The sequence below is a fragment of the Podarcis filfolensis genome, assembly GCF_964270895.1.
Source record: "Podarcis filfolensis genome assembly, chromosome: 9".
Taxonomy (NCBI): domain Eukaryota; kingdom Metazoa; phylum Chordata; class Lepidosauria; order Squamata; family Lacertidae; genus Podarcis; species Podarcis filfolensis.
In genome coordinates, this window is record NC_139610.1 from 47,129,723 (window position 1) to 47,145,314 (window position 15,592).

The 15,592-nt window shown below is 41.6% G+C and overlaps 1 protein-coding gene across 4 annotated transcripts in view; it reads left to right on the forward strand.

Annotated features, from left to right (window-relative positions):
- The window catches only part of LOC310742184 (cilia- and flagella-associated protein 337-like), a 30,335-nt gene extending 15,400 nt beyond the window's left edge, over window positions 1-14,935 (forward strand). The window contains exons 14-26 of one of the 4 annotated variants that reach the window (XM_083571214.1): window positions 619-698; window positions 783-840; window positions 2,242-2,287; window positions 3,326-3,385; window positions 3,681-3,843; window positions 4,912-5,001; window positions 6,330-6,388; window positions 7,545-7,686; window positions 7,789-7,828; window positions 8,521-8,612; window positions 9,865-10,019; window positions 12,767-12,855; window positions 13,301-14,935. In XM_083571214.1, coding sequence (XP_083427340.1) covers window positions 619-698; window positions 783-840; window positions 2,242-2,287; window positions 3,326-3,385; window positions 3,681-3,843; window positions 4,912-5,001; window positions 6,330-6,388; window positions 7,545-7,686; window positions 7,789-7,828; window positions 8,521-8,612; window positions 9,865-10,019; window positions 12,767-12,855; window positions 13,301-13,457 — 1,231 coding nt within the window. In that variant the 3' untranslated portion in view covers window positions 13,458-14,935. The remainder of the gene's footprint in view (window positions 1-618; window positions 699-782; window positions 841-2,241; window positions 2,288-3,325; window positions 3,386-3,680; window positions 3,844-4,911; window positions 5,002-6,329; window positions 6,389-7,544; window positions 7,687-7,788; window positions 7,829-8,520; window positions 8,613-9,864; window positions 10,020-12,766; window positions 12,856-13,300) is intronic. The other 3 variants (XM_083571215.1, XM_083571216.1, XM_083571217.1) reach the window with 3 other exon arrangements.
- Window positions 14,936-15,592: the final 657 nt, after the last annotated feature.

Here is a 15,592-nt window from a genome sequence, read left to right on the forward strand (position 1 = left end):
ACTGCACCAATCTCCCCGCCACCTTGTCCCATTGCCTCCTGGAAAGCTGTGGAGATGCTTCTGGCAGGTAGGTACCACCAGCCACACCTATAGATACAGGTAGAGTTGAGTTGTGTTCTCCTTGCTCCTTATTATGATATTCTCCAGCTGTCAAACTTAGAGCTCTTTCAGAGTTAGTTTTTTTGGAGGGTGGGCAGGTAATAATATCCAGGTAGGAAAACGCTTCTGATGCATTCATGGACTGAGCAGATGTTAAGTTTATCAATGTCTGCTCTGTTATCTATGGACACCTCCCTACTCCCCGTTCCCAAGCCTACTTTCTCACTATTAGCAGGTCTAGGGAGCTCTTGTCAGCAGGTCCCCTGTTGGGATGGTGAGTCTTCAACAGATGCCCAACCATGCCAATACTTGATCCTGAGCATCCGAAGATTGATGTAGATATATGTGGGTGGGAAGCATCAACAATGCAGTGTGCACAGCATGATCAACAGGAGGTACAAAGCCAGTAAGCTGAATAGACAACAGTTTTACCAACAATTTTCTATACTGTCAGTTGTCATTAATTCAATTGCCAGTTTGCAATTCCATTACAATGAACAGTTTCCCCCTGCTGTCTAGCTTGATCACTGGTGGCGCAGATGGCAGTCTGAAGAAATGGGATAGCAGCACCCTTGAATACATGCATACCATTAAGCAAGGTAGAGAGCTAATGGCCAGCCTCTTAGTTTCTCTGATATTTTGCCAGCAACTGCAACATGATCATCATTTGCTCTCTCTTTCAGCTACCAGTTCAGCTGATGAAGTCACTGCTTGCACCTATGCTGATCTTTACGACAACAGGTACAAAGGATGTTGTTGTTGCTTTTTAAAAAATGAAATGTATAAATGGCTAAGAAAATACAAGTAAGCTGGGAAGAGGTCTATACCAAATGATCTTATAAGAATAATTTGGACACCTGCAAGATGGACATTTCAGACAATTCAGCCAGTTGAGACACACACAGACTTCGGCAGCATAGAAAAGTACTGAACCTATCATGGAATCTCCTGCAGTTAAATCAAGTTATCCAATAAGTCTTCAGGAAAGACTGCATATTTTGTATTCGATTTGCATGGGTGGGGAACCTGTGACCCAGCAGTTACCATCATTCCTGACCATAGGCTATACTTGCTGGGGCTAGACTTGAAGTCCAACAACATCTGGGAAGACACAGCTTTCTCCTTCCTCCTGTGCACACTTACTTGGCAGCAAGGCAAATAAAAAATAGTGAGTTTTACCTCTGAGTAAGAATTTTATTTATAGGGGACGCGGGTGGCGCTGTGGGTAAAACCTCAGTGCCTAGGACTTGCCGATCGCATGGTCGGCGATTCGAATCCCCGCGGTGGGGTGAGCTCCCCTCCTTCAGTCCCAGCTCCTGCCCACCTAGCAGTTCGAAAGCATCCCTAAGTGCAAGTAGATAAATAGGTACCGCTTTATAGTGGGAAGGTAAATGGCATTTCCGTGTGCTGCGCTGGTGCTGGCTCACCAGAGCAGCTTCGTCACGCTGGCCACGTGACCTGGAAGTGTCTCCGGACAGTGCTGGCCCCCGGCCTCTTAAGTGAGATGGGTGCACAACCCTAGAGTCGGACACGACTGGCCCGTACAGGCAGGGGTACCTTTACCTTTACCTTTAAGAATTTTATATGGCATACTTGCAGCTGAGTGTTTGGGTTTCCAACCTTAGTGTTTTAAACTTACAGTGGTACCTTGGTACTTGAATAGCTTAGTTGTCAAATGAATTGGCTCCTGAACGCTGCAAACCCGGAAGTAAGTCTTCCAGTTTTCAAACTTTTTTCGGAAGCCGAATGTCCAACATGGCTTCTGCTTGGGTGCAGGAAGCTCCTGCAGCCAAGTGGAAGCCATGCCAATTGGTTTTCAAAAAGTTTCGGGAGTCGAACGGACTCTTGGACTGGATTAAGTTCAAGAACCGAGGTACCACTGTAGTGTGTTTATAGCCCTTACACTTGTTGAAAATAAATGTAACATTTGTGAAGGTGGGTACAGGTAGATTAAGGATGATAAATCATGCCAGTCAGCGTGAAATAAGCCATTCTTTGTTTTGCTTCTGGATTCTTGTATACATATGAAAATCAGTGATGACACACTGCTTATGTAGTTGTTTCCTTTTGGGATTCAACACAAAAGGGGTTATATTAGAATTGGCTGTCCTCTTTAAATAACATGTTTCAATTTTTTAAAAGATACATCATCTCTGTTGGATGGGGCAGGAAGATCAGTATTTTCCTAGTAAGTATAAATTAATGTTAAGTTTAGTTGCTTCACTCTAAGATGTTGGGAAGGCCAAAAATGGGAAATTTTAGGTTTTCCACAATGAACTCAGTAAGAAATTGGAAGCCCAGAATAACTATACCAGCATTGTGCGCCCGAAAGACGGACAGGCATCTAATATGGAGAATGACTTGTTCAGGATAATGGACACCTGTCTGAGCAGGTTTCTGGAAAAATTTTTGTCCAATCAGTTCATAGAGCTTTTCCTTACAGCCAATGACTTTTTTGAGTAGTATGAACAGTTCCCATTCCCTCTTAATACTGCAGACATGAACAGAAAGTGTGATGTCTATATGTGCATAAGTATGACTGGTTTATTGGAGGCTATTAGTAATGACAACTACATTTTCAAAGGCAGAATGCTTCTAACAAATGCCAGGGAGCACAACTGGGAGTGGGGTGTTTCCTTCAATATATCCCATGTAGGCTTCCTCAAGGCATCTGATGGGTCACTGGAGGAAGTTTTGGGGAATGACCTGTAGCCCAGGGACAGGGCACAGTCTTTATGTGCAGAAGGTCCTAGGTTCAGTCACCAAGTAGGGTTGGGAAACACCTCTGTCTGAAACCAAAGTGAGCTACTGCCACAATACACATCTGGTTGGATTGATGGTGTGGCTTGGTATAAAACAGTTTCCTATGCTCATTTCTAAGTATGAATGCCAGATTATATTGATCTTTGGTCTAACCCAGTTGGCTGTTATTATGTTTCTAATCTCTATTATATGGCTCCCCCCCCCAAATCAGAATTGTCTTGTGTCTACAGATGATCCTGCCTACCCCATGGATGTAAATGAAAGGCAAAGTTGTATGACAATATTTTTCAGTTTCTATAGCTTCAGCATTGTCTTTTTCTAGAAATATGAGTAGTGCCAGTAGCACTGCTTCGACATATATTATTAACCTATGTTTAAGTAAAAAAAATATTATTTTGTTTATCCATAAAAGAATTATGAATCTCTGGAACTAAAGATGGAACTGAAAAGTTTTTAATTTCAGGATATTGATGATGAAGTCGTTGAAGGATCATACCCACAACTGGACTGGATTAGAAGTATGGTAAGACATTAACTTGCAGTGAGAAATGGTAGTTAAACATGAATAAAAGTTGAAAAGATTTCTATATGAATTTGCTTAGAGCAGGGGCAGGGCCACAAAAATGTTGCTGAACTACAACATCTGTTATCCCTGCCAATTAGCCATGCTGGATGGGACTGATGAGACTTGGGAGACCAATAACATCTGGAGAGCCAGAGATTCTCTACTCTTAGTTTAGAGCATAAGATACATCCCATGTGTGCTTGATAGGACAATGACTGCATGATAATGACCACTTTGCCATTGCACCATGCAGGAACAGGGCCACAAGGACGATATTTTATGTGTAGCTTCGTGTCCTCCACATTTTTTGGCCACTTCTAGTTTTGATGGTGAAGTTCTCATATGGAATCTGGTATCTGGACATCTCTGCAGCCGTCTTCATGCTGTAGACAGAGCAGCAAGGGGAGGAGAAACAGGTGAGTAGGATTAGACCTTTTGCTGTGTTAAAATAAAAGCTTAAAAGAACTCACAAGGAGTGGTGAGAGAAGTGAAAAACGAAGAATGTACAGTGTCAGTAATGAAAATGTTTTAAAAATGGATTTCGTGTCTGTGCCACCACAAATGGCAAAAAAAGGTCTGTGGTAACTGGAGTAAATTGCACGGTGAGCTACAACCACTGCACAAACCTAGCTGACCAGGCAATAACCACTTGGAAGCCATTTAAATATTATTCTGTGTGACAGACACAGTATGTGCAAATTCCAGCCCCCATTGCTGTTTCTACATATTTTAAAGGGGAAAGTGGCTATGTTGATACACACAGGGTTGTTTTTTATTTGGGTCTCCATTTCCAAGTACAAAATGTTGAGTTAAAAGCCGCCCTGAAATTAGACTCCCAAGTCATTTGGTGTGTTTTAAAATCACAAGATGAACCAAGTAGATTGAGGAAGCTGTGAGCAAATTTTACTGTGTGACAAGGAGCTACACCTTTACGTACGGCAACATCCTCCCACACAAAACAATTAAAGCCACTCTCCAAGGAGTGGTAATCATATTCACAGGTGGCCTCCATCTGTCTCCAGTACTGACACCAGTCTCCCTGCCTGCTCACATAGTTGGTAAATGTTAGATGTTCACCATCTCAAGCCTGGACTGAGGGTGCTTCCTGTGAGAGTTTATTGTGGGAGCGCAGAGTCCACACAATGGAAATGTCACCCAATTGCCAGCTTCTGTGTACCTGCAGGTATATGTACCTGTGCCATCAATTGCGGATAACACCTCATGCATCCGATGAAGCGGCCTGTTGCCCACAATAACTTATGCTGTAATAAATTTGCTAGTTTTGACGGTGCTACAAGACTGTGTGTGAGAGGAAGTGTCTTGTGGAATCTCCCACTGTACCTGGGCGAGCTGGGCTTGGCTTTACAGATTATAACAGTGAAATGCATTGCTGACAAATATCCTGTGCTGGTGTGAGATTGTGGAAATACTTTGTGCTGGATTGTGCTGGAAATGCTTTCATGGTTTGTTTTGTCCCCTCCCAGAGGATTTAACCATCAATAAAATCATTTTCCTCTTATCAAGGCTGGAAAAGAAGAAAACAGCTGCAATGTTAGTGGCTAGTGGACCCAGAGGTAAAGACAAAAGTAAAATAGATAGAGAAGATAGATAGATAGATAGATAGATAGATAGATAGATAGATAGATAGATAGTGTGGGGCTGGGATTCAGAGGCCTGCATATGCTCAGATCCTATATTCTTCTCACGGCTCCAGGTGCTTACCAAAAACCTGCTCAGTGATTGAGGAACTTTTCAAAATGGCTATCAATGCAGGGCAAGGGGCTGCAGTCCAAAGGGTGTTTCAGGGCCAGGCAAGGCAGGACACCATTCATACAACCATCAATTGTGTGAAAGGTTATTTGAAAGGCTGGGGGCTTGCATTCCTGCTGCATTCCTCACACCATACATTTAAAGAACATTGCTTCCCCACCCCCTGAAATCTGGGAACTGCAGTTTACTCCTCACAGAGCTATAATTCCCAGCACCCATAACAAACTACAGTTCCTGGGATTCTTTAGGAGAAACAAAACATTTTAAATGTTGGTGTGGATGTGATCCGACTATTGTTATTGGGAGAAAACAACTCCCATTGCAGCCATTAGAGCTTTCCTCCCAATCCATATATCAGGCAAGCATGGCAGGGAGGTGGGGGGAAACACCCCGACGGCACCTGAGGCTGTCGTAAGTTGCAGCACTTGTGACTTTGATGGTGTAGCACTGTGGCCAAGAGACTGAGCTACGAATCAGATGGAGCCCCCAGTCCAAAGCTCACCTCTGCCATTAACTCAATGGCTTTAGGTAAGAGTCTCTCCCTCTCTCCTTTAGTCCCCCCATTTGCAATATGGGAGAGAATAATCCTGATTTACATGGTTACTGTAAGGATGACAGTTAGCTAATGCACAGGAAGCACTTCGAAGCACCTGAGAGTGATACCCAAATACAAAATATTATTAAGAGGATGTTGTTCAACCATTGACACTTAAGAGGCAATGCCTCTTAAGATTAGTGCTGTTGAAAGAAGCACTCAGATCAAACAGGCGTTTTAGCAAGGGAGATCCTTTCTTAAGAAAGGCAACTCAAAATTTCTTCCTTGGGCCAACTGCATATTGGGAAGAGGCTTTAGGCCTTGCGTCAGTACCTAGATTTGTGGGAGGATGTTACTCTGTAGAAGCTTTCTGAAAGAGTCTTAGTATAGAGCCTATTGTGTGACCATTGTAGGGTGAGAATGAACATATCAGTACAGAGAAAAAATTCAGGTTTCAGAGTTTCTAGCAGAAAACCAACACTCCCCACCCCACCCCCAACCACAGGGCAGACTTCTACTTTAAGGGGGGAATGCAGAAAATCTCATTTTCATCTTTGTGATACTGTTATTGATACCGTGATTGCTGTTATTTCCCAGGTTATATTGCATTCTGGAATATATATGGCCGTGGGAGACTTTTTGCTTATTTCTCTAGTGTAAGTGCTGCTCATTTTCTGGAAAAATGTTTTATATGTTGCTAATTTCCATTTGTAAGGCCTCTGTATGTTTTTATTAGTGCTGTGAGATTCCTAACAGTTTGGAAACAAACAAAATAAGAACTAGATCTTTAAATAAATCATAACTGGAAGTGGCACACATTCATTTAGGCTGCAATCCTAAACAGCAAGGCTAGGTAGGTAGTGGTCCTCCAGATGTTGCTAGACCACAACTCCTATCTTTGCAGACCACCGTCCATGCTGGAGTCCAGTAACATCTGGAATGTCATAGGTTCCCTTCCCCTGCTAGCTACACTTACTGGGGGAGTAAGCCCCATTGCATGCAGTAGGGTCAACTTCTGTGTAAATATGCATAAGATTGCTCTGTGCATTAGGGCTTTGCCTGTATCCTTTTCTGACTTTTCATAGGATGGTAGTCTAAGCATCAACGTGAACCCAGAGACAGTGCTAGCCCAGGGCATTTTGCGATCAGAGACAAAGGACAAGATGCCACCCTGCTGCTTCCACATACAGAAGCTAGATAGACTGAGAGCTGACTCTCAGTGGTATCCCTCCCTGAGGGCAACAGGTTACTTTAGGAGATACAGAGTATGGGGCATGCACAACCCTATCCCCTCGAACAACCCTGTTTGCATAGCGCAAAACCATGGGTTGGTATTACATTAGAATCAACCCAATATGTAACATAATGTGCAATCAAAATAAAGAGTAAACAATAGCCTATTGATAGTTGGGCTGGATCCATGCATTTTACATGTTTGCTTGACTTAAGGGCAACCTTAAAATGTAGGCACTTCTTGCCTGTGTGTGCCGAAATTGCACTTAAAATCTCACCACATGCACCAACTGAAATGCAAAACTAATCATTCACCAAAAGTGACACAAGTAACGAAGTGCTCCTTAGAGTGCAAAGAAGCTTCAATCCAACACACCCTTCTAGGCAGGGCAGGGAGTGAGTTCCATTGAACTCGGCTGAATTTATTTCTGAGAACATCATCACAGAATTATGCTGTTAGTCCTCCCTCTTGAGAGTAAAAATAAAATAATGCATTTCCGCCACAACTTTAGTATTGAAGCTTCTGCAATCCAGCATACACGATTGTTATTTATTTTATTTATTTTTCCTTGCTTGCAGTCGAGAGAGAGATCCACAGTCAGTGACGTAGCAGTTGATGACAAGGACTTCCTCTTGTGTGCAGGAGACCAACTGGGCTTTCTCTATATCTGGAACATTGCAGAATATGCCATTAATGGCCCAGAAGTCAAGCCACCAGTTTGTGAGAGAAACATTTTTATTCAAAACCCAAATGTTTCATATTTGCTCCCGAGTGTACAGTATGTCCTTACCTTAGTCTCCCCTCCTTCTTTTTTTCAAATAGTACTTCACAGCTGGAACACTCACAACTGCAGCATAACCAGGTAAGATACGCTGAGGAACACAAGGCCCTTGAGGAAAGATTAGGAGCTGGCGAATCCATTGGGGACAAGCTCCCTTTACTTACGTCTTAGGCCCGCTTCTCATGGTACACTGGTGGTGGCAGTGTAGCTCTTTTGCCTGCACTGCCTGCTTGGGTAAGAAAGCACAGATCCTCTAGAAGAGCAATGGGGAGCTGGATTCAGACAGTGGATTGGGTGCTTATCTCCCTCCCCCCATCCCAATGGGCCAACTTTGAAAGGCACACGACCTCACAATGACATTTGAAAGGCACATGACACCACAATGTCATTAGGTGACTGTTTTTCCCTAGCACCATGCAGGGTGCCTTGCAAGCCACAACTATCAGCACTGTGCTTTGCAAGTCCTGAGCATCAGCCGGTTGTCTACGCTGGCAAAGTACTGTGTATGGCACTATGTCCAGGGCTTTGTACAAACCCCCTTTTGGCTCAACTGCGTCTTTATTTGCCCCACACGTGACATCATATATGATGTCGGATGTTGGGCATGTGGGTATGGCTTGGCATTGAGGAGTTCTATGAGTATTGCCATTCTAGCCGTGGAAAGAACTTGAGAAACAAGATGTTTAAGAGAGTAAGGAAATTCCGCAGCAGTGCCTATTTTCAGAGCAGTTGTCAATATAACAAACTAAACCCATTTTCTTTTTCCAATGGAGTAGCATCAGCCTTATGAATGAGCACCAGCTTCTCCTCACTACTTCTTTAGACTATAATGCAAAGTTGTGGAGCCTAAAAGGGGAATATATAGGTAAGATTTAATTTTAGATGGTAATACATATACATTATTACACACTACTCCAATCTCCCAGCAGTGTGAGATTCCGGACGCTTACCCAGGGTTCATGTTTCCTTTTGGTAATGAGGTACAGTGGAAGCTGTGGTCTCTTTGATATATGGTTTATTTACACATATATACAACTTAAGCCTACAGTGGAGGGGTTCACAGCATTAACAACCCAAGAGTATTGTTTCCTCCATAGCAGCAGCCTTGAATTCAAACAGAAATCAAACATCGTGCTGTGCCTTTCTGGCTTTCCGCTTTCCTTCTAGATCACAACATTACCAAACTCAACTCTAAACTCTGGCTTTTGGCGTTCTCACTATCTGTGAGTTGAGGGAGGGGCCCTACCTATTTGCTGTATTGCACAGAGCCCCCTTAATCCTATGTTCTCTTAATGGCCCATCACCCAGGCAATTACCTCATCATGAAGCTAGCCTGGCTTTCATTTTAACACCTTTTGGACCCAGGAATAAGGTGTTGCACGCACAAACTGATAACTATACACACTGCATGATCTGTCTGCAACCCACATACCCCGATCCTGTTTTTGCCACATCAAACTTTCTCTGATTGCATCTGGAATGGAACCATCACCAATGCATTGTCAAAGAGCAGAAGTCTATCAATTGCTACTAACCATGATGGCTACTGCTTGTCCTCCACAGTTGAGGCAGTAATGCTTTTGCACACGTCTCTGGAAGGCATAGGGCTGGAGATTGCTCTTGTGCTCGGGTCCTGCTTGCTGATCTCCCACAAGCATGCTCATAGGTGTCCACTGTGAGAGCAGGATGCTGGTCTAGGTGGGCCATTGGCCTGATCCTGCAAGCTCTCGTTATGTTCTTATGTGGTTGTTTATTCCCTAGTACTGTAACAGTGGTTTTGGTTTTTTGAAAGCTTTATTTTGGGTTGTATCCAATCAAGTTATTCAGTTAGCAGGTCTTCCACCTGCACAATGAGATTTCCTCTTCCTTTACTCTCCTGTTGTCCTCCCAAATCTGTCCTGTGGTTTTCTCCAACCCTTTGGAGCAGATTGGCTGGGGGAGGCAGGGAGCAGAAATTTCATTGCTCAGGCCGATGTTTTTATCTAACAGGACAACTTGGTTGGATATAGTCCTTTGTCTACATGCAAGTAAAAATTGAATATATGCATAACAGAGAAGATTCTGAGGTTGTCAAGTATAGCATTTTAAAGTAACTTTACTTTTTTTTTAAAAAAAAGGTACATTTGGTCAAAGAGAACCATGGAACATAAAAGAGAAGTCATCTTGGGGACTATCAGAATCCAACCCAAGTTCAGAAACTACCTCTGACTCTTTTGGACAGGAATCTACAAGAACCTTTGACACACAGAAGAAATCCAAGATGGATGCTGAGGTAGGAATATTATCATCACTGGGCAGTATTTGAGTTTTATTTAGAGCAGACACATTGAAATTAATGAACATGACTAAGTTAGGTCCATTAATTTCAAAAGGTCCACTATGATTAAAAATTATGGTAGCTGAGTCTATCCCATTGTCTTGTCTTTACATTAGCATTTGGCTTCATTACCATCTAGCTCCTGTCCCCAAGCCAGGTATACTTCATTCCTGATAAGGATAACATTTCATGTATCTGATGAAGTGGCCTGCAGCCCATGAAATACTCAGCAGTATACTCCCCATCCCCAAGCTCAATATCTCTTGAGATGTGAAACTACATAGCTTTTTCAATCTGGGCAGATCTGCAATTTTTGTAAGTCTCTGATAAGTATAATGAAAAATATGAAGAATCAGAAAATGGGATAAAATTTAATGTAGTGTTCATTGAGTACTGTATTGGTCCTCTGCCTTCTTCTCAGCTCTTTTTATGGAAATGAATGCTTTATGCCTGCTTGACACGTGGAGGGAATGGAAAACAGCATGATTTTCAGAATATATATATATTTTTAAAAACTATTATGTTGGCTTATCCTGGTTTTGCTACTTTTTTTTGCCTGCTCCAGCAGCTTCTAGCTATTTGTAACAAAATAAAAATAAAAAGTAAAATTGATTTGAAATTGTCTAAAAAACCCTGTTCTTCCGGGTTCCGGGTTGGCGCCATCGCCGAATGGCGGACTCCCTCCGAGCTCCGGAGGGAGTCTGCTCGGCAGGGGCTGGGTTCTACCGCACCGGCGATGCGGGGACCCTTAGAAACCACGGCCACGGAGGCCGTGGACATGGAGACTCGGCTTGCACCGTTAGCGCCCTCCCGACTCGTGAAGGAGCCTTTTTAAAGGCTACGGATCGGGTGCCGGGGAGAAGCGTGGTGCCTTGAGTTTTCTGCTTCCCCTGCTGAGCGAAGCCGCATGCCATCCGGCGGAGAGCGCTGACTTCTTCCATTGAAAATTCGGACTTTTCAACAACAACCCGTGAGTAAATTTGGAAACCGGGCTCAAAAGGAGGAAAAAAAAATTTTTTTTTTTTTCGAATTGGATACGAGCGGGGGGGATCCAAAAAGGAAGTCAGTCCCCTCCCTATTGTAAACTTTCCAAAACAAGGATGGGGAAACCAAGACCCAAAAAGGCTTGCATTGCTGATAAAAATCCAAAATTTCACGATGGGGAACTACAAGAACTGTGCTGGAGGAGGAACTGGAGAAGGGAAACGCAACCCCCCCCCCTGGGAACCGGGGCGACTGAAGAGAGAGCCTGGTGAAAGGAGTCGGAGATTTTGACAGCTGTCAAAATAGCTGTCAAAGTCGAAAAGCGGAGTGGATTTTATTATGAGAACTTGGCTGGTTAAATTTGATACAATTTGATACAACTTGTTAAAATTTGGATACAAAATGGCGAATATGGATAACAAATTGACTTTTGGATTAGAGGAAACAAAGTCACAACAATCCCCCTTGAGGAGCTTCGGGACATTACAAGGATTGGGAAAGTGGAAAAACACCAATGGAACTTTACAGGACTGGTTATCTTCTGGGAAAGCTGCAAAACGGAAATAACATCTCGTCTTCAGGGTGTTTTCTTTTTTGTTTTTTTTAAAGGAGACAATAGATTTTTCTATTGAAGAAAGGAAGGGACTGAACGTAAGGTTTTGCCCCTGAATAACAACCATCCCTGCAGACTTACCAAACTTTCGAATTACAACGTTTTAGCAGCGGAACAAAGGGAAATTAGACTACAACCTGGAAAGAACAATGGAGGGAGTTCTATTACAGTTTTATTAAAGACTGAAGTTAAAGTTTTGAAAAATAATGATAATAATAATAATTTTGATTTTCAAAAAAATTTATTTTTAATTTTAAAAAGAAATAGCCAGCAAGGAGTTGGGGAAAAGTTGTGATTTATGGCCTTAAGAATTCCAGGCAGACACTAGGGGTTGATGGTCAGGGGGAAATTAAACCGGAGACAGGGGGGGGAGAACTAAAACTCCAAAGGCTTGCCAACTTTGTTATTTTTTGCTGAATTGGTCTATTATTCACTATATTTTTTTTATTTTCTACCTTTTCTGTTTCTATTATCTGGGGTGCTTCTTTTATTAAAAAATGGAAATTGTGGAATGACATGGGGTGGGTCTTGGGGAAAGAACACTGGGTTTTTTTCTTTTTTTTTTTTTTTTTTTATTATTATTAAGGGTAAAACAAATTAAGTTTCAATTTGAATGGGGAACTTGTTTGGCCAACAATATGAAAGGGGAATATGGTAGGGGTGGGGGAAGGGGGGAGGCCCGTAAAGTGATATTTTTTGTATTTTTGAAAAATTTTAATAAATATTATTTAAAAAACCCTGTTCTTTTAATATACCAAACATAATGGCTAAACACATTATACACAATACTTTGTTACTTTCGGAACAAAAAAATAAAATTTGATCTGTAATATATGTTTTATAGAAAGTAATTTACTACCTTGCAACCATTTTATTACCCTTTCTCAGTCCTACTGCTACTATCACCCTAGGCTTCGAAGCTAAAATTATACTGCACAATTGTGTCACCAACTCACCCCACAAGCTCTTTCTTTCTTCTGGGAAAGCCTTGTAATTATAGTTGCTGTTTCACCAAAAACCTTTATTTTCTGGGAAATCATTGCCCCCTGTGTACTTTGAGGGCACTTCTCTGCCCAGCCTAAATGAGTGGTATGTTATCCCATAGATGATTTGGGACACTTGCACTTCAAAGATGGTAACAGATGATGAACTTGCTGAAGAATTGAAGCAAAGGCAGATAGACAGACTACACAGGTGTGTACAACTTGGATTTAAATCCTCTTTATTCACCGACAACATACTGGCCCATACTAGGTTAACTTAACAGATATGCGAGTCTTGCATGGCGTAATAGAATGCTGCACTTTATAAAAGACACAAGACAACTGAAAATTAAATTTTGTTGACAGGTGAGTCCATACTCAAGTGCGCAGTCTGTGTGTTCGATACAGTAGCAACATGTATTTCAAAAAACTGCTTTTTGCATCTACCATTCCCTTTGTGCGCCTTGTTAGTAGTTTCCCAGAAATTATTGGAAGTGATCTGCAGACTCCTAGCTATCCATATAATCTATTCTCTCCCCATTCCCTCACCTAATTTCCCAAATTTAAGGAAGAAGTCTTAATTTTGTATCATTTGGAAAAGTATCCTTCTTACAACTACTAGCCAGAAAGAAACCAGCACACCATTTATCTTTCAGATCAAAGCAGTTCCAGTGGAAACCTATTCAACATGATGCAAACCGAATGAATTCTTATCGCTCTCTTCCACTGTGTGAGTTAGCTGACACACAGCTTGCCTTCCACAAACCAAATCTAGCAGCAGAACTTGACGACCCATTTCAGTTGGAAATTTAACAGCTTCTTGGACAGGCTGCAGGGCAGAGGCAGCCTTTAAGCGAACAAGCAACTTTTCTCAAATGTATGATGTGTAAAAAGCAAGCAGAATTTATAAAGTGTGCTGATGTGTTTTTTTCTGACCAAAGAACTTTGATGGCTGTTAAGAGATCAGTCCTCTTCGTGGACATTAATCCCATTGGTTAGGACAATTATTGTATTACAGTAGCAGATTAAGCTGAAACTAGTGACAATAAAAAAGTCTCAGGGGAACATCACTTCTGGTTCAAGAAGTAGATTTAAATATTTATTATAAATTTTTACACACAATCTCTGGTAAATTAGTGTTGCCACTTGGAAATCAACTGACATATTCATCCATTTGTGCATGATGTCACTATGAAGGATTCCATCCCTTTACATATAAACACTTTGCATACTTAAACACTGCTATAAGGTTATTCAAGCTGAACACACTCCTGTCCCATGGAGACACATTTACATAAGAAAACACTTGCTAAATATAAAATGTCTGTAGAACCCTGGCCATGGCAGCTGATTGACTTTAGCTTCAGCTTGTTATGGTGAACTGATTTCCCCAATTCACACCTTCATTTTTCTGTATCTTGAGGTATGTTTATGAGAAAACTAAATGGAGTCACTTTGCAGCTTACAAGAATTGTACCATTTTGCTATTCACAAGTTTATCCTAACAAAATAGCAAATGGTGGTTTTTTTAATTGGACAATGCAATTTAGCAAGCTTCTGTCCTCCTCGTACATACTAATTTAATATATTCACAGGAACCCATTCCAAATTCCAAACTATGGAAATGAATTTGAAATTGCAAAGATCATTCTTCCTAATATGATTTTACACTTCTGACTTGAACTTGCTAACTGGCAGCCTTGGGTATTCTAACTGCTGTTTAAAGTAGCTCTTCTGAAGCAAGGCTGGAAATAAAACAGTCTTGTTTTGGAACCTTAGGTATCTCTGTGTGTGTATTGTGTCTGTGTGCAAGAAAGGAAGATAGCAGGAAAGTTTCCACTTATACAGAAAGGTAACTCAAAAAATGACAACATTTGTCTGTAGGATAACAGCTCTGTAGCGAAGCTTGTACTGCGAATTATGGCCTATTAATCTGCTGATTTTTGTAAGATACCTACTTAAATTAAGTAGCAATTAGGAATTAAAATGGAGCGGGGGTTTAGATGAAAAAATTGTGGGAAATTGCAGTCAAACATAATATGCATGATTGCTAGTTACTGCATGAATGGGTTAAGAAAATAGAGCTGTATTCCCAGACTTGGCTATGTCACACACCCTCTTCTCTGATGTTCTAGGAAGCGAAGCCTTCTCTTCCTGTTCTCTCTCTGATCAAGGAGCAAGCTTAGAGCACGCGTTTGAAGTTTTCATTCTGTACATTCTGTCTTCTCATTGCTGCTGCTTGGATAAATGCATGAATCTGACTTTTTTGTAAGTAAAGCTTTTTAAACTAACAGTGTGTGGTTTGTTCATTGCCAGAGGGGTAAAAAGAAAGGAGTGATGTATGCAACTAAATGGGTTATGAAAAGGGTTTAATAGCCTATATTCCCATGCTATAGCGCTGCTTGACTTTTGTGAGTTTAAACTCTGCTACTGGGGGCTCTCTCCTGCTGGAGAGTTCATTCAGCCCTGCATTTTGAATCCAGGCACCCAGCCGATTCTTTTATTCATAGCCCCCCAAGGATTCATACCCCCCCAAATTAGTATCAAGGCCTGCATTCCAACTCAGTTAAATAAATACCTATAATTAAATTGTAGGTAATTTAAAATTACACCAAATTTAAGTGAGAAACTAGCTGCTTAAATCAGGCATGGGCAAACTCCGGCCCTCCAGATGTTTGGGACTACAACTCCCATCATCCTTGATTTAAATGGTGGGTTCCATTTTTTTGAGGTAAGGGCCATGGAAGATGAAGGAATAACCAGTTAACATGAGCAGGCATCAATGCAGAAGGACATGACATATGGAGTGAAATTATAATTCCTGATGATTCTAAACAGGTTCAAGAAAATAATCTGATGCATTCCAGTAAAACTGGCCAAGACTTATGGGCTACTGTTTTATAGACAAGTGTGGGTGGGTGGCATGACTATGAATAATGAATCTATAA